Genomic DNA, 15642 nt, shown 5'->3' with positions numbered 1-15642 from the left:
AGTGCTACTTATTGCAGGGCCACTGTGAGTGGAGCCGCCACAGTAAACAGGGAGTATATTTCTTCAGCTCAAGATGGGAGGACTCGGGCAGTGACAGAGCTGCTGTTTTATACAACTTCACCTTTGAACCAAGTTCAGGAGAGGTCAAGATGGACTTCAATGTCAAGTCCCATTGATATGGATGAATTGAAAACATTTTTACAATTGTGTGTTGTTTCACCTTAGTTGGGAAAGAATAAAATGACCGATGTTTACTGTGTGTGTGGAAACAGTTAAAGGAGCATAACTGTGCAGGACTTGGGTTTGACTGTATTCTACTTTAATGCACTGCAAGATTTGACAATGAAAACATTTTTTTAAATGTAAGATGCCTCAGAAGTAGTGTGTGTTATATAATTGTTTTCTTGAGTCCATATCTTAGAATGTGATAATTATTAACCAAGACGTTTTCTCTCATTCGGTTTTTGTCCACAAAATGAATCCCAAAAGGTCTGTTGGTGAAAGCAGCATTTAATTTTAATGACTACACATGTGAAGTTAGTTTTGCTGACGAATAAGTATACACTGGCAAACAAGTCATTTTATGAATACCACAGTGACAAAGAAATAGGCTGCCAAATTATCATTTAGGCTTCGTTTAATTTAAACATGTCAGAAGTTATTTGTTGTGGTTTTTGTAGACAGAGATTTGCATGCTTTTTACTGCAAAAAAAAAATTCCCTTGTTCTTCTTGTTTCTAAGCATATAGCTTGCTGCAACACAAGACAAAAATAAAATGCTCAATATCACATTAAGGGCTCCGCCAGTGACCTTGACCAGAGAGAATTTGTTGTCATTTTGTGGTGCAAAACGTGTTATTCTTTCAACATGAAATTTAGCAAATTATGGGATTTAGATTGTTTTTTTTTCCTGCTGTGGCAGTAATACGCTTTCGTATGATCTGTTTAGAGCAATGGTGAAATAATAAAAATGTGTTTTGTTGGAACGAACCTAAAACTAGAATTCTCGACAAGCACTGAGCCCTTAACAGCTATTTGTTCGAAGAGAAACAAGGGGTTGGCGTCAGTGTGGCGCTGTGAATCGCTGGAATGATACTGAAGCACAGAGCTGGATGTGTGAGACTTGGAGTTTCAAGCATCTGTCAGTGTGCTGTTTTTCAACACAATCTTCTCCCCTGGCTTGAATGCTGGCATCCCCAGGTATGGACAGCTGGCACATCGGAATGCATCACCAAGGTAACACTGAGAGAGAGAGCAAGACACTTTTCATCAGACTAAAGTATAAAAAAAAAAAAAAAAATTGACCCTCTGTGAAAAGGTAATTGCCCCTCCTTGTTAAAGTTGAGTTCAATTTCAAAAGTCACACCCAAACCCGATTACCACCATACTTGTTGAATCAAGAAATCACTCAAATCGAATCCGTCAGAAAATGGGAAGGAAGCAACACACACACTTTGCTGAAAATTTTGACATGGAAAAAGATCTTGAAAATCCATCCATCCATTTTCCAATCCGCTGTTCCTCCACAAGGGTCGCGGGGCGTGCTGGAGCCGTCTTCGGGCAGTCGGTGGGGATACCCTGAACCGGTTGCCAGCCAATCATGGGGCACACAGAGACGAAAAACCATCCACGCCCACACTCACACCTAGGGATAATTTAGAGTGTTCAGTCAGCCTGCCATGAAGGTTTTTGGAATGTGGAAGGAATCCTAGTACCCGGAGAAAACCCTCACAGGCCCAGGAAGAAGATGCAAACTCCACACAGGAAGGCCAGAGCCGGGATCGAACCCATGACCTCTGCACTGGGAGGTCGACGCGCTAACCACTGGATCACCGGGCACCAATCTTGAAAATGTCCCCGCTGAACTATCACAATGCACTCACACTTCCACAGGCAGACTTTGGAAGATTTGTCTTCGGTTTTGCTTTACTCTCCTCCAGTTCCTCAGCAAGGCCACATGTGCTGCACAAACATAAGTATCATCAGACATCACTTTGTGGACAGGGCAGAGAACAAGCATGCATTTCAGACATATAGTATACGTCACAGGGGTCCTTCGAACTGAAAGGTCCAACTGAGGTTTAAAAAAATCCAAGCTGTCTGCTCTCATCAGATGTAAATAGGAACTTACATTTCATGAAGCTTTGGAATAAATTATACTTTTTACAAAATGTTACTTCAGTGTTTTTACAAAGAAGAAATGGTACTTTTCCTCCTTCGCGTTGAGCAACAATCGGCAGACATTTAATTTTTATTAATCTATTACACAAATTATGCTTTGGTGTCTCAGTAAGATCTCCTTCCGCCTTGAGCACTCCCGTTTCACCAATCCAGATCGACTGTGGGACAGTATTACTGCAATAATCATTGTTGTTCCAGCTCTCTACATACTTGAACAATTGTCATTGTTCAATATCCCACAATACCAGACTTTAAAGCGCTCAAGGACTTTCTGCATAACTGCACACCTCAAAGTTGGACTACAATTACTGCTACTGGCCACTCACAAAAAAAAACAAGCTGTGACGATTATCTGCACCAACTGCACAACCATCATCGTATTGTATCGCATCACTGATGACATCTGCTATCTCGACCTTCCCCTGATGAAAATATGCACGGAAGCTAGTCCCCCACCATCACCCCCTCCCTCACACATTCCCTTGATTCACCCTCTTCATTGTTTATGTCTTGTGACCTGTTGTAACTGTCATATGCTTGTGCAATTATCCTCCAAAAATTATTGTTTTATTATTATACAAAAATTATCCTCAAAATGAGGGTAGTTTGAGCGTGTTTTTTTTTCTCCCTCTCTCCCTCCCCTGTGATTTCTTTCTGACCTTCGGGTTGAGTGAACGCTGGTGCGTTTTGGCTGCCGCTGCTCAACCCGTATTGTAAAGTGTCCTTGGGTGTCTTGAAAGGCGCTTATAAATAAAATGTATTATTATTATTATTATTACTTTATCTCTGCTCGATGACTCTGCACACTGTCGCACAGCTCTCATTGGGTGGTACTACTGCACAATGGTACCCTTACATGACGCAAAGTCTTTCGATACTTCTATGTCATGTCTTTGTTTATCATAGTTGCTTGTTATTGCAGTATTAGTGTAGTTCATACAACCAGAGAAAAAACCCCATGTATGTTTTTCATACTTGGCCAATAAAGATGATTCTGATAACTCTAAAAGGTGAGTAAATTCTCTAAAACAGTTAACACAACTATTAAGGGTGGATCTTCTCGATACTCCAATCAGAAATAATTCCACACTGGGGCTAAAATTGTACCGGAGTTCGATACTCATCCTAGTTACAACAGGGATGGAACTTTAATCGTCAATTGTTTTTATTCATGAATTTATTTCTTATGGAGGATTTTAGAGGAGTTTGAAGTGCTCATTCTATTGGTTTTAGACAATTCCACCAAGATGGTGGCCACTTGTCACGTTGTTATTAATTAGAGAAGCACTCAAAACGGTGTCTTGTCTGGATCCCAATGCGTGTTGAGGACCCCCCCCCCCCCCCCCCCCCGAAATAAAGTAAATTCAAACAAACGGTGTTGAAATGTACCAGTTCTTGCAGGCTTTCTTCTTTTTGCTTGCACCTGCCCCACAACTGGGGGCTTTAAGAGACACTGGGTCTGGCTTCTTCAAATCTTCTTCATCAAGCAGAGCATCAGAATCAACTAAGTCCTGGTAGCACAGGGCAGAGGAGGTGCGAGTAAGTTACGTGTGCACGTCTCAAGTCTTAACCTTCGAGTTTCAACCAATTAACTAGCTACTGCGGTACACCTCAACCAAGTCCCTACTACACATCAGGCAAGTCATACAGTCGGTGTAGTCATCAACCTCAGTCACAACATACAGTCAAATTAAGTGATGAATGTTTTTGCATTGATAAAAACAAATTCATTAATTTATTGTTCATTGTTCTTCCCACTCCATTAATGACACGTGGCAAATCAATTCTTCAATTTCTTTGTATGAGGCAAATACAAACGCAGCTGAGGTTGGAATCTTTTTTGATGCGCTGTGTGCACTTGCCATGCGCGCGTGGGGTGAGAACGGTGCACAATTGAGCATGTGCACAGCTTAGATGGAACATCGGCTGGAGTGTTCCTATTGGGTCATGTTAAAAAAAAAAAAAGTGCTAGCGAAAAATAAATTAAATAAAATTTCGCTGGCATTCTATTCCAAGATGGCCACCGGTGCATTAATGGGATACTATTCTTCAAAGTGTGGATGTAAGAGCAAAAGGGGATTGATGACTCACAATGATAATAATACATTAAATTTGGAAGCACCCTTTGAGGCCCTCAACAACACAATAATCAACACTTAAAACAGAGGTATACAGAAGTAAGAAAATTAGATTGACAATAATAGTATTTCTGAGTAACAATAATAATAAGAATGGAAACAACACAATCTTAAATAGGTGAGCTTTGAATTTGGATTTGAAGGTGTTAAGCGAGAGTTGTGAAGGTGAGATGAAGGAAAGTTCCAAAGCTGGGGAGCAGAGTGGCTGAAGCCTCTGCTCCTCATGGTGCCGAGACGGAACAGTCAGGTGGACAGAGGAGGATCTGAGGGCGTGGACTGGAGTGGTGATGTGGAGAGGTCAGACAGGCATGGAGGGGCAAGGTTATGAATGGCTTTGAAGGTAAGGAGAAGCAGCTAAAATAGGATATGGAATTTGACCGGGGGGCAGTCGAGTTGCTGGAGAACAGGTAGTGAAGTGATGGAAGGTTGGTGTTCTTGTGAGGACGCAGCTGAGTTGTGCACCAGTTGAAGCATTCGGACAGACTTGACAGGGAGGCCGAGGAGGAGAGAGTTACCGTAGTCGAGACGGGAGGTTGGATTGGATTGGATACAACTTTGTCAAATGTGCTAACATACAGCACGGATGAAATTTCTTCCCTCTCAAGACAACATAAAATAAGAGGAGCCGCTGCGGGTGTCTGCACCGCCATCAAAAAAAGGCGGTGACAAGGATAGGAGCGGTTGAGGGGAAAGGTGGAGTAGACTGACCAGGTTATGTTATTGATATGCTAATTAAAGGAGAGTATGCTGTCTCGGATGACACCCAGACTCTTGATTTAAGTGGAAGGGCAGACTAGGGAATGGCCAACAGAAATAGAAAAACTGCCAACTTTGAATACCATCAATTTAGTTCCAAACAGAAGAACTTCTGTTTTGTTGCTGTTAAGCTTTGTGAAGTTTCAGAGGGGAGGAGAGGGAGGGAGTGAAATGATGGGTTTGCACGAGAAAGAGAGCTGAGTGTCATCCGTGAAGCAACGAAAGAATGGAAAAGCAACCACTCTGGCCGAGCAAAGCCATCATGATGTCAAACTGGGCCCATGGAAAAGTGACATCAAAGTCGCAAACTAACTTACCACGTCATCATCATTCATGTCGTTCGCTGATAGTGTCCACATTTTGACTGTGTTTGGATCCAGAGCTATTTTCTCTGCTGAGATACAACATGGCAATGATTAACCTTACATGCAACGAACCAAAGACTCATAATTTCTCAAGCTTGATGACTTAGGTTTTATGAAACAATAAAAACACGGGAAGAAAACGGGAAAGTTGAATGCAGGATTACATCTCCTGTACTGAATAGTTTAGTCTTTGAGGATGCTAGTGAACATTTTATTGAATAATCAAGTACAGTGGTACCTCTACTTACGAACGTCTCTTCATACGAAATGTTGAAGTTACGAAATGCCCCAACAGGAAAATATTGCCTCTTGTTACGAAAGAAATTTCTAGATACGAAAGGTTTTAAAAATACAGTATGGGCTGCTAGTCGCAGCTCCGAGTTTTCCTGAACGCAACATACTTAGAGCTGCTGTTGCTCATCAGGGCATGCGTGTGTAAGTGTGTGTGTACGTATGTGCACGTCTGCGGTCACGGGTTGATCGCAGAAGTTTGGTTGATCAAAAAGTAGATCTTTGGCCACAAAAGGTTGGGCACCCCTGCTTTAAGATCGAAAGCAAAGAGCAATACGAGCCAAATGTGTGATTTTTGTGATGTTCAATGAATCAATGTCAATGTGTAGGCAAGGCATCGGGAACAGGTTGTGTTTTATACCCAAAATACCTGGCTGAGGAGCAGTTTTCTCAAATGACAACTTGAGTGAACTGGATGATCCGACCTCAAAATTTGGTTTGGCTGCAGATAAGCGTACTCTTGACAGCATGTTCCCATGGTAGCCCGCAGCTGTCCGGAGAGAGTTCAAAGCCTCTGAGCTCAGTTGTGTGTTACTAACCTAAGGGGAAAACGAGATTCAAACAACAGCAGTTAAAAAACGAATGGGGATTCAAAGTTGAACTTTAAATTAGGGCTGAACTATTTTAGAAAATGATTGAATTGTGATGTTTCTGACAGAAATTGCCATTTTCAAAGGTTTGGGGTCACTCAGAAAATACTTATGTTCCATTTCCTAAATTTAAAACAATGCCGTGTTATGCTTAGTTAGTCCCACAGTCATGTGACTGAATCCAGCCGACTGATTCGCAAAATGGCGGTCTATCCCCCCCTCCTCCTTGACCATCTATGCTAGGGGTCGGCAACCCAAAATGTTGAAAGAGCCATCTAGGACACAAAAAAAAAAAAAAAAATGTCTGGAGCCACAAAAACATAAAAGCCTTCTAAGGAAACACATGCTGTATGTATGTAGGAGACTGTACTGTCTCAGAAATGTTTGTTATTCATTCCTTTATTGTGTGTTCACAAACGCCCCCATCAAATTTATTTTGTGATTTCCTCGCTTGATTTTTTGTTTTGGTGCATTATTTTCGCTTTTCTTAGTGTCAGTGAAGTCATCATGAATTTCCGTTTTTCGGAGGCTGTCTTTGAACGTCTCTCGAGTTGAACGAGAAGAGAGAAGGCACGCAGTCGGACGCAGACGTGTCTTGTGTTTGTCGAGACTGTTAAAAGCATAAATAAAGTGTAGGTTTTAAAAAACCAACATCACAGCTCTCCTTTTTCAGAGCTGCAACATGAATCTACATCTATTTGAGCTATATTAGCCTATCCAAATCTTTTTCCATTTTCAAACATTTTTTATAAAGCTCCAGGGAGCCACTAGATGTCGCTAAAGAGCCGCATGCGGCTCTGGAACCGCGTGTTGCCGACCCCCGATCTATGCACACAGATTCAGTTTCTCCTACCTCACAGCTAATCAATGGACTCATTCATCTTTTCTTTTGAGACAGTGTTAATACACAATAATGTAAAATTGGGGTGGCTTGGTGGTTGACTGGTTAGCGCGTCGGCCTCATAGTGCAGGTTTGCAGGGTTTGATTCCGGCTCCGGCCTTCATGTGTGGAGTTTGCATGTTCTCCCCGTGCCTGCGTGGATTTTCTCCAGGTACTCCGGTTTCCTCCCACATTCCAAAAAAATGTGTTGCGGGTCGATGGAACACTCAAAATTGTCCCTAGGTGTGACTGTGAGTGCGGGAGGTTGTTCGTCTCTGTGTGCCCTGCGATTGGCTGGTAACCAGTTCAAGGTGTACCCTGCCAACTGCCCGAAGACAGGTGGGATAGGCTCCAGCACCCCCCGCGACCCTAGTGAGGATCAAGCGGTTCGGAAAATGGATGGATGAATGTAAAATTGATCATTGACGATACTTTCTTTCCGAACCGCTTGATCCTCACTAGGGTCGCGGGGGGTGCTGGAGCCTATCCCAGCCGTCATTGACGATACTATCGATGATATATATTGCCCATCCCTACTGCCAACAGAACCTGGGGAGAACCCCACTGTGGAATGCATTCCAGGACATGTGACCACAGACGATATCCCAAGAAAGGCGACAAGAACTGTACATGTCAACTTTAGATTCTAAGATATTCTTTTCTTTCAGAATCAGTCAAGGTTGTATTGATTAGATTTTGATTTCAATGATCGACAGTACGCAAAGTATAGTTTTTAGAAATTATTAACAATGGTGGGAGAACAGGTCGTCTAAACTTGCCTGCAAGATGAATTCCCTCCGTATTTGGGAGTTCACAAACCCCCAGAATTCATCTTGTAGAATGTACTGATGAGGTAGACCAATCATAAAGCAACGGTCTGTTTAGGAGGCTGCATTTGCGGTTGTTGATGAATACTTTTCTCAGCTTGCAATCGGCTTGATTCAAAAATCAACGTCGTGTTAAGACGCCCTGACATTGCAAAAACCTGGGGACATGGTTCCAGTAATCCAAGTTCTTTTTCTGCTTCTCTTTAGTTAAGTGTTTGGCAGCTTTCATGTGCATCATCCTTAGAAGAGGCTTCCTTGTGGCACAGAAGCCATGGATAAGAAGCAGAACAATGCTTATTTTCAAAATGTTCTGGATGTGATGTTGAGCACCGGAAGCAGACAGAAAAGGCGGTGCCTTGGTTTCAACTCTCAGCCTTAAAGGAAAACGCCTCTTTTCACGGGTACTTACCAGTAAATGTACAGTAAAGTCTAATTTTGTTCCAAATATTCTCTCTGCGATTGCAGATTTTTTTTTCCAGAATAATAGATCTCATGACAGGTAAATCTCTCACGGGTTTTTTTGACTGTGAGACATATTTTTGATCCAAATTTTCGTTTAACTCCAATTGTACAACGGTTCCAACTTCACAGTAATCAGTATTGGTTGGTCATCTCCAACTATACTCACCTCTGTCACTGACATCAAGCCTGATAACTTGAGAGCTGACGTCAGCTTCTCAGCAGTCCTCACACTCTGTGCGTCAACTCCTGAAGCAAAACGAGAGAGAATCTGAATTCATTGAGGATGGGAAACTGATCGCACGCATCAAAATACAGTAAGTGAATCCATTTTATAAATGGGGTAGTTGACATTTGTTTTCTTTTTGATATTTCTTGTCAACTTGGGATGCGCGAGTATCGAGACCAGGCAAAGGTACTGTATTGGGCCGATACTAGCCATGGTGTTGACAACTTGCCAAGTCTGCTGATTCTAGTCACCATTACGATTTACAAACCCAATTCCAATGAATTTGGGTCGTTGTGTTATACATAAAAACAGAATATAGTGATCCCTCGCTATATCGTGCCTTCATTTATCACGGTTTCACTACATCGCGTTTTTTTCCCCCCAAAGTACTGTATTCAGAAAAAAAATGCTGAATGACTCAGAGGTTTTGTACATGGCTGTGCTCATGATTGGCTCCCGGCGCCGACATTGCCCAATGACAGGACGACCACTCGTCCTGTCATTATCCAGTGATCTGATTGACTGTGCAGCCCCGCCCAGCCACGTGGTTGACTCTGATCAGTGTCTAAGTCAGCTGTGTACTCCCTGATCAGTGTCTCCTCACGCTGTTGTGTTTGGTACGTGCATGGCGGGGCACATGCTATAGCAAAAGCAAGCGCGAGAGTGTTTAGCAAAGAGTCATTTCGAATGTTATGACTGCAAAACGTTCCAAAAAAGCTGGGACAGTTGGCCGAAAAGAAATAAGATAAGAAAACCGTTTAGTCTCGCAATGGAGAAATTCCCGATTCACAGCAGCAAAGTTATGAAAGGAAGAAGTAGAACAACAAAATATAGGAGCTGCTGGAAAGGCAGCCACTCACGCGGCGCCATTTTGAAGTCCAAATAACAAAAATAACACAACACAACACATAGGACACAGACAGTCGTGCAATCTTCACCACTTTTCTGCATACACTTTGTTGTCTGAAGCAGTTATAGATGAAAGAGGAGAGGATCAAAGTGTCCTTTCACCAGTGGATCAGAGACGTCATGCTGAAAATGTGCACACGTCTGCTACAACAAGCTACGTTTTGAAAGCAAACACGAAGCTGTTCATAACATTCCATAAGGGAATAGGCTAACTGGGAACAAATGGGTGCCATGATTGGGAAGAAAAGGAGCTTGCCTGATTCACAAGCTAAGATGGGGCAAGGCTCACCTCTTTGTGAACAACTGCGTGAGAAAATAATTGAACAGTTTAAGGACAATGTTCCTCAACATACTATTGCAAGAAATTTAGGGATTTCATCATCTACAGTCAGGGAATCTGGAGAAATCACTGCATGCAAACGGCAAGACTGAAAACCAACACTGGATGTGTGTGTCCTTCGATCCCTCAGGTGGCACTGCATCAAAAAGCAAAATCAATGTCTAAAGCAGCGGTCTCCAAAGTCAGTCCTCAAGGGCCGATGTCCTGCCTGTTTTCCAGCTCTCCCAGGAGCAACACACCCGATTCGAATAATCAGGATCGTTCTAATGCTGCTTCAGAGCTGATTACCTGAATCAGGTGTGTATCAGCCAGGAGAACTGGAAAACAGGCAGGACGGTGGCCCTCCATGCCTGGAGCTGAACATGCCTGGTGTAAAGGATATCACCACATCAGAAAACCAATGTCACTCCATCACAACTTAAAACTCTACTATGCTAACATAGGCCCAGGTTCATTTAAGGACTGATGCAAATTGGAAAAGTGTTTTGCGGTCTGACGAGACCACATTGGAAATTGTGAACGTCGCCTCTTCCGGAGGAAAAGCATCATGCAGACTGTTGAGCATGCAAAGTTGAAAAGGCGGCATCTGTGATGCATTATTGCTTCAAGGTTTTGGAGAAATATCCACTGCCATCCAAGTGATGTCTTTTTCATAGATGCCCCTGCTTATTTTAGCAAGACAATGCCAAACCACATTCTGCACGTGTTACAACAGCAATGAATTCAGAGTAAAACACTGCATGTACTAAACTTGGTTGCCCGCAGTCCAGACCTGTCTCCCATGGAAAATGGCGCGTTATGAAGCGTATAATACAACAACGGAGACCACGGACTGTTGAACAGGTGAAGCTAAACATCACGCAAGAATGGGAAAGAATTCCACCGAGAAAGCCTCAACGGTTTCTGTTCTCGGTTCCTAAATGTTTATTGAATGTTGTTAAAAGTAAAGGTAATGTGAGTGTCTTTTAAAGAGCTAGACAAATAAAATGTATTATTGTTATTATTATCATCATCATCATTTTTTTTCTTCCACATAATAATGGTGAAGCTATTGTATAGAGTCTGTTGTTTGATTGTGCCCAGCTGTGTACCCCATGGACACCAGCCAATTAAACACAAATTTCACTAAACAAAGATATATATGTACATAATTATCTCAAATATGTTTTTTATGCATTTTGACTCAGGTTGTAGCTACTACTGTAGCCATTAACTCCCTCTAGCCATTAACTCCCTAAACAGTCACTGACGTAGTCACTCTTCTTGTACTACAAATACTGCTACTGGTCACTCTAAAATGGTTCAATGATTTTGTTGTTTACGATGATACTAATGCAGCGTGTTATACCGGAGACAAATTCCTTGTGTGTTCTACATACTTGGCCCAACAAAGATGATTCTGATTCTGATAAGCAATCCAACATGGGGATCAAATACAGTAATTACTTCCCCCCGCTGTACATAGATATAGTCAAACCTCGGTTTTCAACATCTCGGTTCTCGACCAATTTGGCTTTCGACCAAATATTTCGAGTTTTTTATGCCTCGGATGACGAACAAATGTCGGTTCTCGAACAAACTCAGCGCACTTGAATGCACCATTTGACTCCTCTTGCCTTCCTTACACGAGGAAGTGACGCTTCCTCGGGTAGACGAGGAAGATAAGAAAAAACTTTATTAGTCTCGCAATGGAGAAATTCCCAATTCACAGCAGCAAAGTTATGAAAGGAAGAAGTAGAACAACAAAATATAGGAGCTGCTGGAAAGGCAGCCACTCACGCGGCGCCATTTTGAAGTCCAAATAACAAAAATAACACAACACAACACATAGGACACAGACAGTCGTGCAATCTTCACCACTTTTCTGCATACACTTTGTTGTCTGAAGCAGTTATAGATGAAAGAGGAGAGGATCAAAGTGTCCTTTCACCAGTGGATCAGAGACGTCATGTTGAAAATGTGCACACGTCTGCTACAAGCTAAGTTTTGAAAGCAAACACGAAGCTGTAGCGTCCATTGACGAAAAAGAGATTGGCTCACATCTCCTGTCCCATGTAAATCCACTTCAATTCCAAGCCGCGACTCCCAGTTCCACATCCGCATCGGCGCTCCGCGCTAACGCTCCTTTCTTCTCATTGTCGGCTCCTCAAGCCTTACATCCATCCAGCCGCAGACCGTTCAACAGCACCGATCTCTCCGCTGAACAAAGCGGGGCTGTGAAAAATGCTGCCCATAACAGGCGCAAGACACAAGCGCCCCCGGGACTGTCCAGCAACGACCGTCAAATGGCGCCGACATTCCTCCCAGGCAAAAACAGTGCTGGTAAAGAAGAAGTGACGCTTCCTCGTGTTGTTAACCATTGTGAGCAGACGTGTTCAATAAACATTTTTATTTTAAAAAGAGCGTGGTTTCGGTTTTCAAACAATTCGGTTTTCGAACAGCCTTCTGGAACGGATTTTGGTCAAAAACCGAGGTTTGACTGTACTTATATTTTAATGCAGACCATTAGAAATGCATCTGACCTGTAACGGGTTCATCCAGAACTAGCTTCCCACCAGGTTTGAGTACTCTGGCCATCTCTGCCAGAGTCTCTGAAGTGTGGGTGGAAAAGCTGTCCGACAGAAGGCAAGAGAGCACCCAGTCAAATGAGGATTCAACATAGGAGGCTAAGGAGAAGAAGGTAAATGTTCAACTTATTAGTGACATGACAATCAGACAAAAGTAGAGTCATACTGTAGGTTATACTTACATTGCAAGAACATTTCCATGTTTTCCACTGAAACTCTGCCATTTGCACCAACAATGGCCCTCAGATCCTCTGCAAAGTGTTTTAGAGTGGTAGGTGATGACGGCTGAGTCCAAACCAACAGCACCTTATCCCCCATTTTGATACCAAGGTCCGCCATGATCACCTGGAAGGAAGATTCCCTTCAAATGGATTTATACTAACAATAAAAACATCATTAAATGGTCAAGTTGATGCAGTGGTAGGTTTTGTACTGATTCAACAACAGCTAATCTATTATAACTGAATCATTTATGATAATTGTAATTATTTTTCATTTTCTGGACTGTCAATTCGAAGTAATGTCATGTTTTTAAATAAAACAATTGATATTAAAACTTGTTTTTCTTAATCAGATTAATTCATTCATCAACAAACAAAATGAGCAACAGATTAATCGATTATTAAAATAATCATTAATTGCAGCCTTATTCCATTTAATGAAATGCCAAATAAACTTTGGAAGAATAAAATCTAGCTTAGTGGCCTTTTTATTCAGCTGAACATTTGTGCTGTACATGCATGCAGGCTTTGGAGTGGCCAAGTCCAAGTCTAGATCTGAATCTGACTGAGATGGCGTGTTGTGACCTTAAACGGGCAGTTCATGCGAGAAAACCCTTCAATATGGCGGTGTGATGCAATTCAACCAAAAATCCAAAATTCCTCCACAGTGATGTGAAAGACTTCTCACCAATTATTGCAAATGCTTGATTTCAGTTATTGCTGCCAAGGTTGGCACAACCCATTATTACGTTCAGGGGGCAATTACTTTTTCGCAGAGGGTCATAAAGTTTTTTTTTGTGCTTAATATATTGAATTGTCATTTGAACACTGCATTTTGTATTTCCTTGGGTTGTCTCTGTGTGATATTAAAATTGGTAATCAGGAAAGGGGGCAAATATTTTTTCACGGCACTGTGTCTCACTGAGCTGTGTGTGTGCGCGTGCGTTTTTTCGTCTGGGTTCCTAGGTTGTAAACGATTGTTGAATGGTTGCAAACTGTTTTTCTCGTCACAAAGAAATTTTGAACATGTTTTCAAGTCGAGAACTCTAAAATATGTGCCAATGTTCAACCGACTAAAGTGGGACTTTGAAACTATACTATATAAACTAGAGTATAATTAGAATCAACGACCTAACCACGCAGGTCAGGAAAAAATGTTGGTAAGACTTTATTTCTAGTAATCTCTCCAAGTGATCACATTTTCAAATGACAACTTCATAATTGTGGATAAGAGGTGATTACGAACACAGCCATTCTCTAGCAATGTGACGATTTAGTGTCGTTATGCTAAATTAGCCGAGAGTATCGTATTATCTTTCAAACAGTAACCAACATAAAATTCCAACAAATGCAGCATATTCTCTGATCTCACACAAGGTTAACTAACTCCCGTGCTGCCACCAGTTACCCATTCAATATTTTCTACTGCGTCATGTCACCTACAACAAACATACGTAACACACTATTTCGCTTTGTTTTGACACTGTCAAACCGCATGGTTCGCAAAAAGACCGGAGGAAGCGCAAGACAAATTCATAAGGCAAATGTAGGGGATGACTAATAAATCCTATAGAGTTATTAAAAACCCGGTGACTGGTATTAATTTAAACAAATACGTTGGCACGCTGTGACTTACGCTGGTTTCGAAGTCTCAAATTCGAACTATCAAGACCCCCGTACCATCAGCTCGCTAGTCACTTGTCGGTTGAAAACGAAACACTTAGCATCGCGAGAGTTCCTCTACCAATACCCTTGTACGAGCTGCTCACGAGTCCATGTGTCGGTTGCAAACAAAACAGCTCTTTGACTCGGCTCCTTCAAGTGAACGACGAGATCACGCTCCTTTTTCCTGTGTAAAGTTTGCGTGTTCTTCGCGTCCCTGCGTGGGTTTTCTCCTACTCCAGTTTTGAGTGAACACTCTAATCCCTGAGCGCAAATGTTTGTTTGTCTGTGTGCCCTGCGATTGGCCAGAAACCGGTTCAGTGTGCTCGGGCCCTAACAAGTATTTTTTTGTACTTTGTATTTTTTGTAGCTCTACGGTGGAACAAGCACACACAGATTAATGTGTGTGAGGGAGCCGAAAGAGCTGGTTCTTTTCAGTGAGCCGAGCCATAAGGGCCAGTTCTCTGAGAAGAGCCGGATTTCCCATCACTGCTGCTCGGGCATGCGCAGGAGATCGGCCGTGTTTGGTAACCTACGCCACAGACGCAAGGACAAAACTACAGAAAATATTGAAAGCCATTGCAACACTTTCAGAACATCTTGGTCCAATAGAAATAGAGACATAGATCAGATCGTCTTGGTCGAGAGAGAGAGAAAGACAGAGAGAGAGAGATCAGTTGGTCGGTGAGAAGTACATGTAGTTGTGGTTTTACGTGCTGAGTAGTTGTGATGAAATTCGTTCTCGAATGAACATCGTGTGGCAAGCAACAATTAAAAGAAAATGTGTACATAACACACACGTGCTCGCGCGGATGGACGAAGATGGACAGGCAAACAGAAACATCTTTTTACATGTTTTCTCTGCAAGACCAATATAATATTTTTATTAATAAAAACCCACCGTAATCCAACAAAACACTCCTCAATGAAGAGTGAAAAATACAAAACCAAACAAACAAACAACATCGCTAGAATGCACATAACACGACTGGTAAATTGTAGCTTCTGCTCTCTCTACAGTCTGCACTCTCGAAACTATACTTGTGTTTGGCACTGTCATCAGTTGAATCGTTAGGGTGTAAACGAAGCATTTTTATCACAAATTATATTGGGGAAAAAAGCATTGCGTTATTTTGTAAGAATGTGCTTTTTGTTTTTTTTTGTGGGAAAATGTAAGAAAATCAAAAGGCCATTTGATTAATTAACTTTTTATGATGGCAAAATTCCA

At 42.0% G+C, this 15642-nt stretch overlaps 2 protein-coding genes across 7 annotated transcripts in view; one reads left to right on the top strand and one right to left on the bottom strand.

Moving 5' to 3' along the window:
* Positions 1-815, top strand: part of prmt7 (protein arginine methyltransferase 7) — a 35478-nt gene extending 34663 nt beyond the window's left edge. For all 5 annotated transcript variants that reach the window (XM_086109757.1, XM_086109758.1, XM_086109759.1 and 2 more), the window contains one exon: positions 18-815. In XM_086109757.1, the coding sequence (XP_085965883.1) occupies positions 18-176 (159 nt within the window). In that variant the 3' untranslated portion in view covers positions 177-815. The remainder of the gene's footprint in view (positions 1-17) is intronic.
* Positions 491-14647, bottom strand: ciapin1 (cytokine induced apoptosis inhibitor 1). 2 transcript variants are annotated; one of them, XM_086109766.1, is made up of 9 exons: positions 14389-14647; positions 12714-12876; positions 12487-12630; positions 8656-8735; positions 6101-6269; positions 5392-5465; positions 3570-3691; positions 1883-1961; positions 491-1241 (listed from the first exon to the last, which is right to left on the bottom strand). In XM_086109766.1, exons 2-9 carry the CDS (start codon positions 12868-12870, stop codon positions 1131-1133), a joined length of 936 nt encoding a protein of 311 aa, XP_085965892.1. In that variant the 5' UTR covers positions 12871-12876; positions 14389-14647; the 3' UTR covers positions 491-1130. The 2 variants fall into 2 exon arrangements, with proteins under 2 accessions (XP_085965892.1, XP_085965891.1); XM_086109765.1 differs by having other exon boundaries at positions 5392-5468; positions 14389-14642.
* Between the last annotated feature and the right edge of the window lie 995 nt (positions 14648-15642).

Source organism: Hippocampus guttulatus, chromosome 4 (assembly GCF_054856545.1).
Source record: "Hippocampus guttulatus isolate MCC_2025c chromosome 4, RoL_Hgut_1.0, whole genome shotgun sequence".
NCBI classification, from domain to species: Eukaryota; Metazoa; Chordata; class Actinopteri; order Syngnathiformes; family Syngnathidae; genus Hippocampus; species Hippocampus guttulatus.
This window is presented reverse-complemented; position numbering and strand designations above follow the sequence as displayed.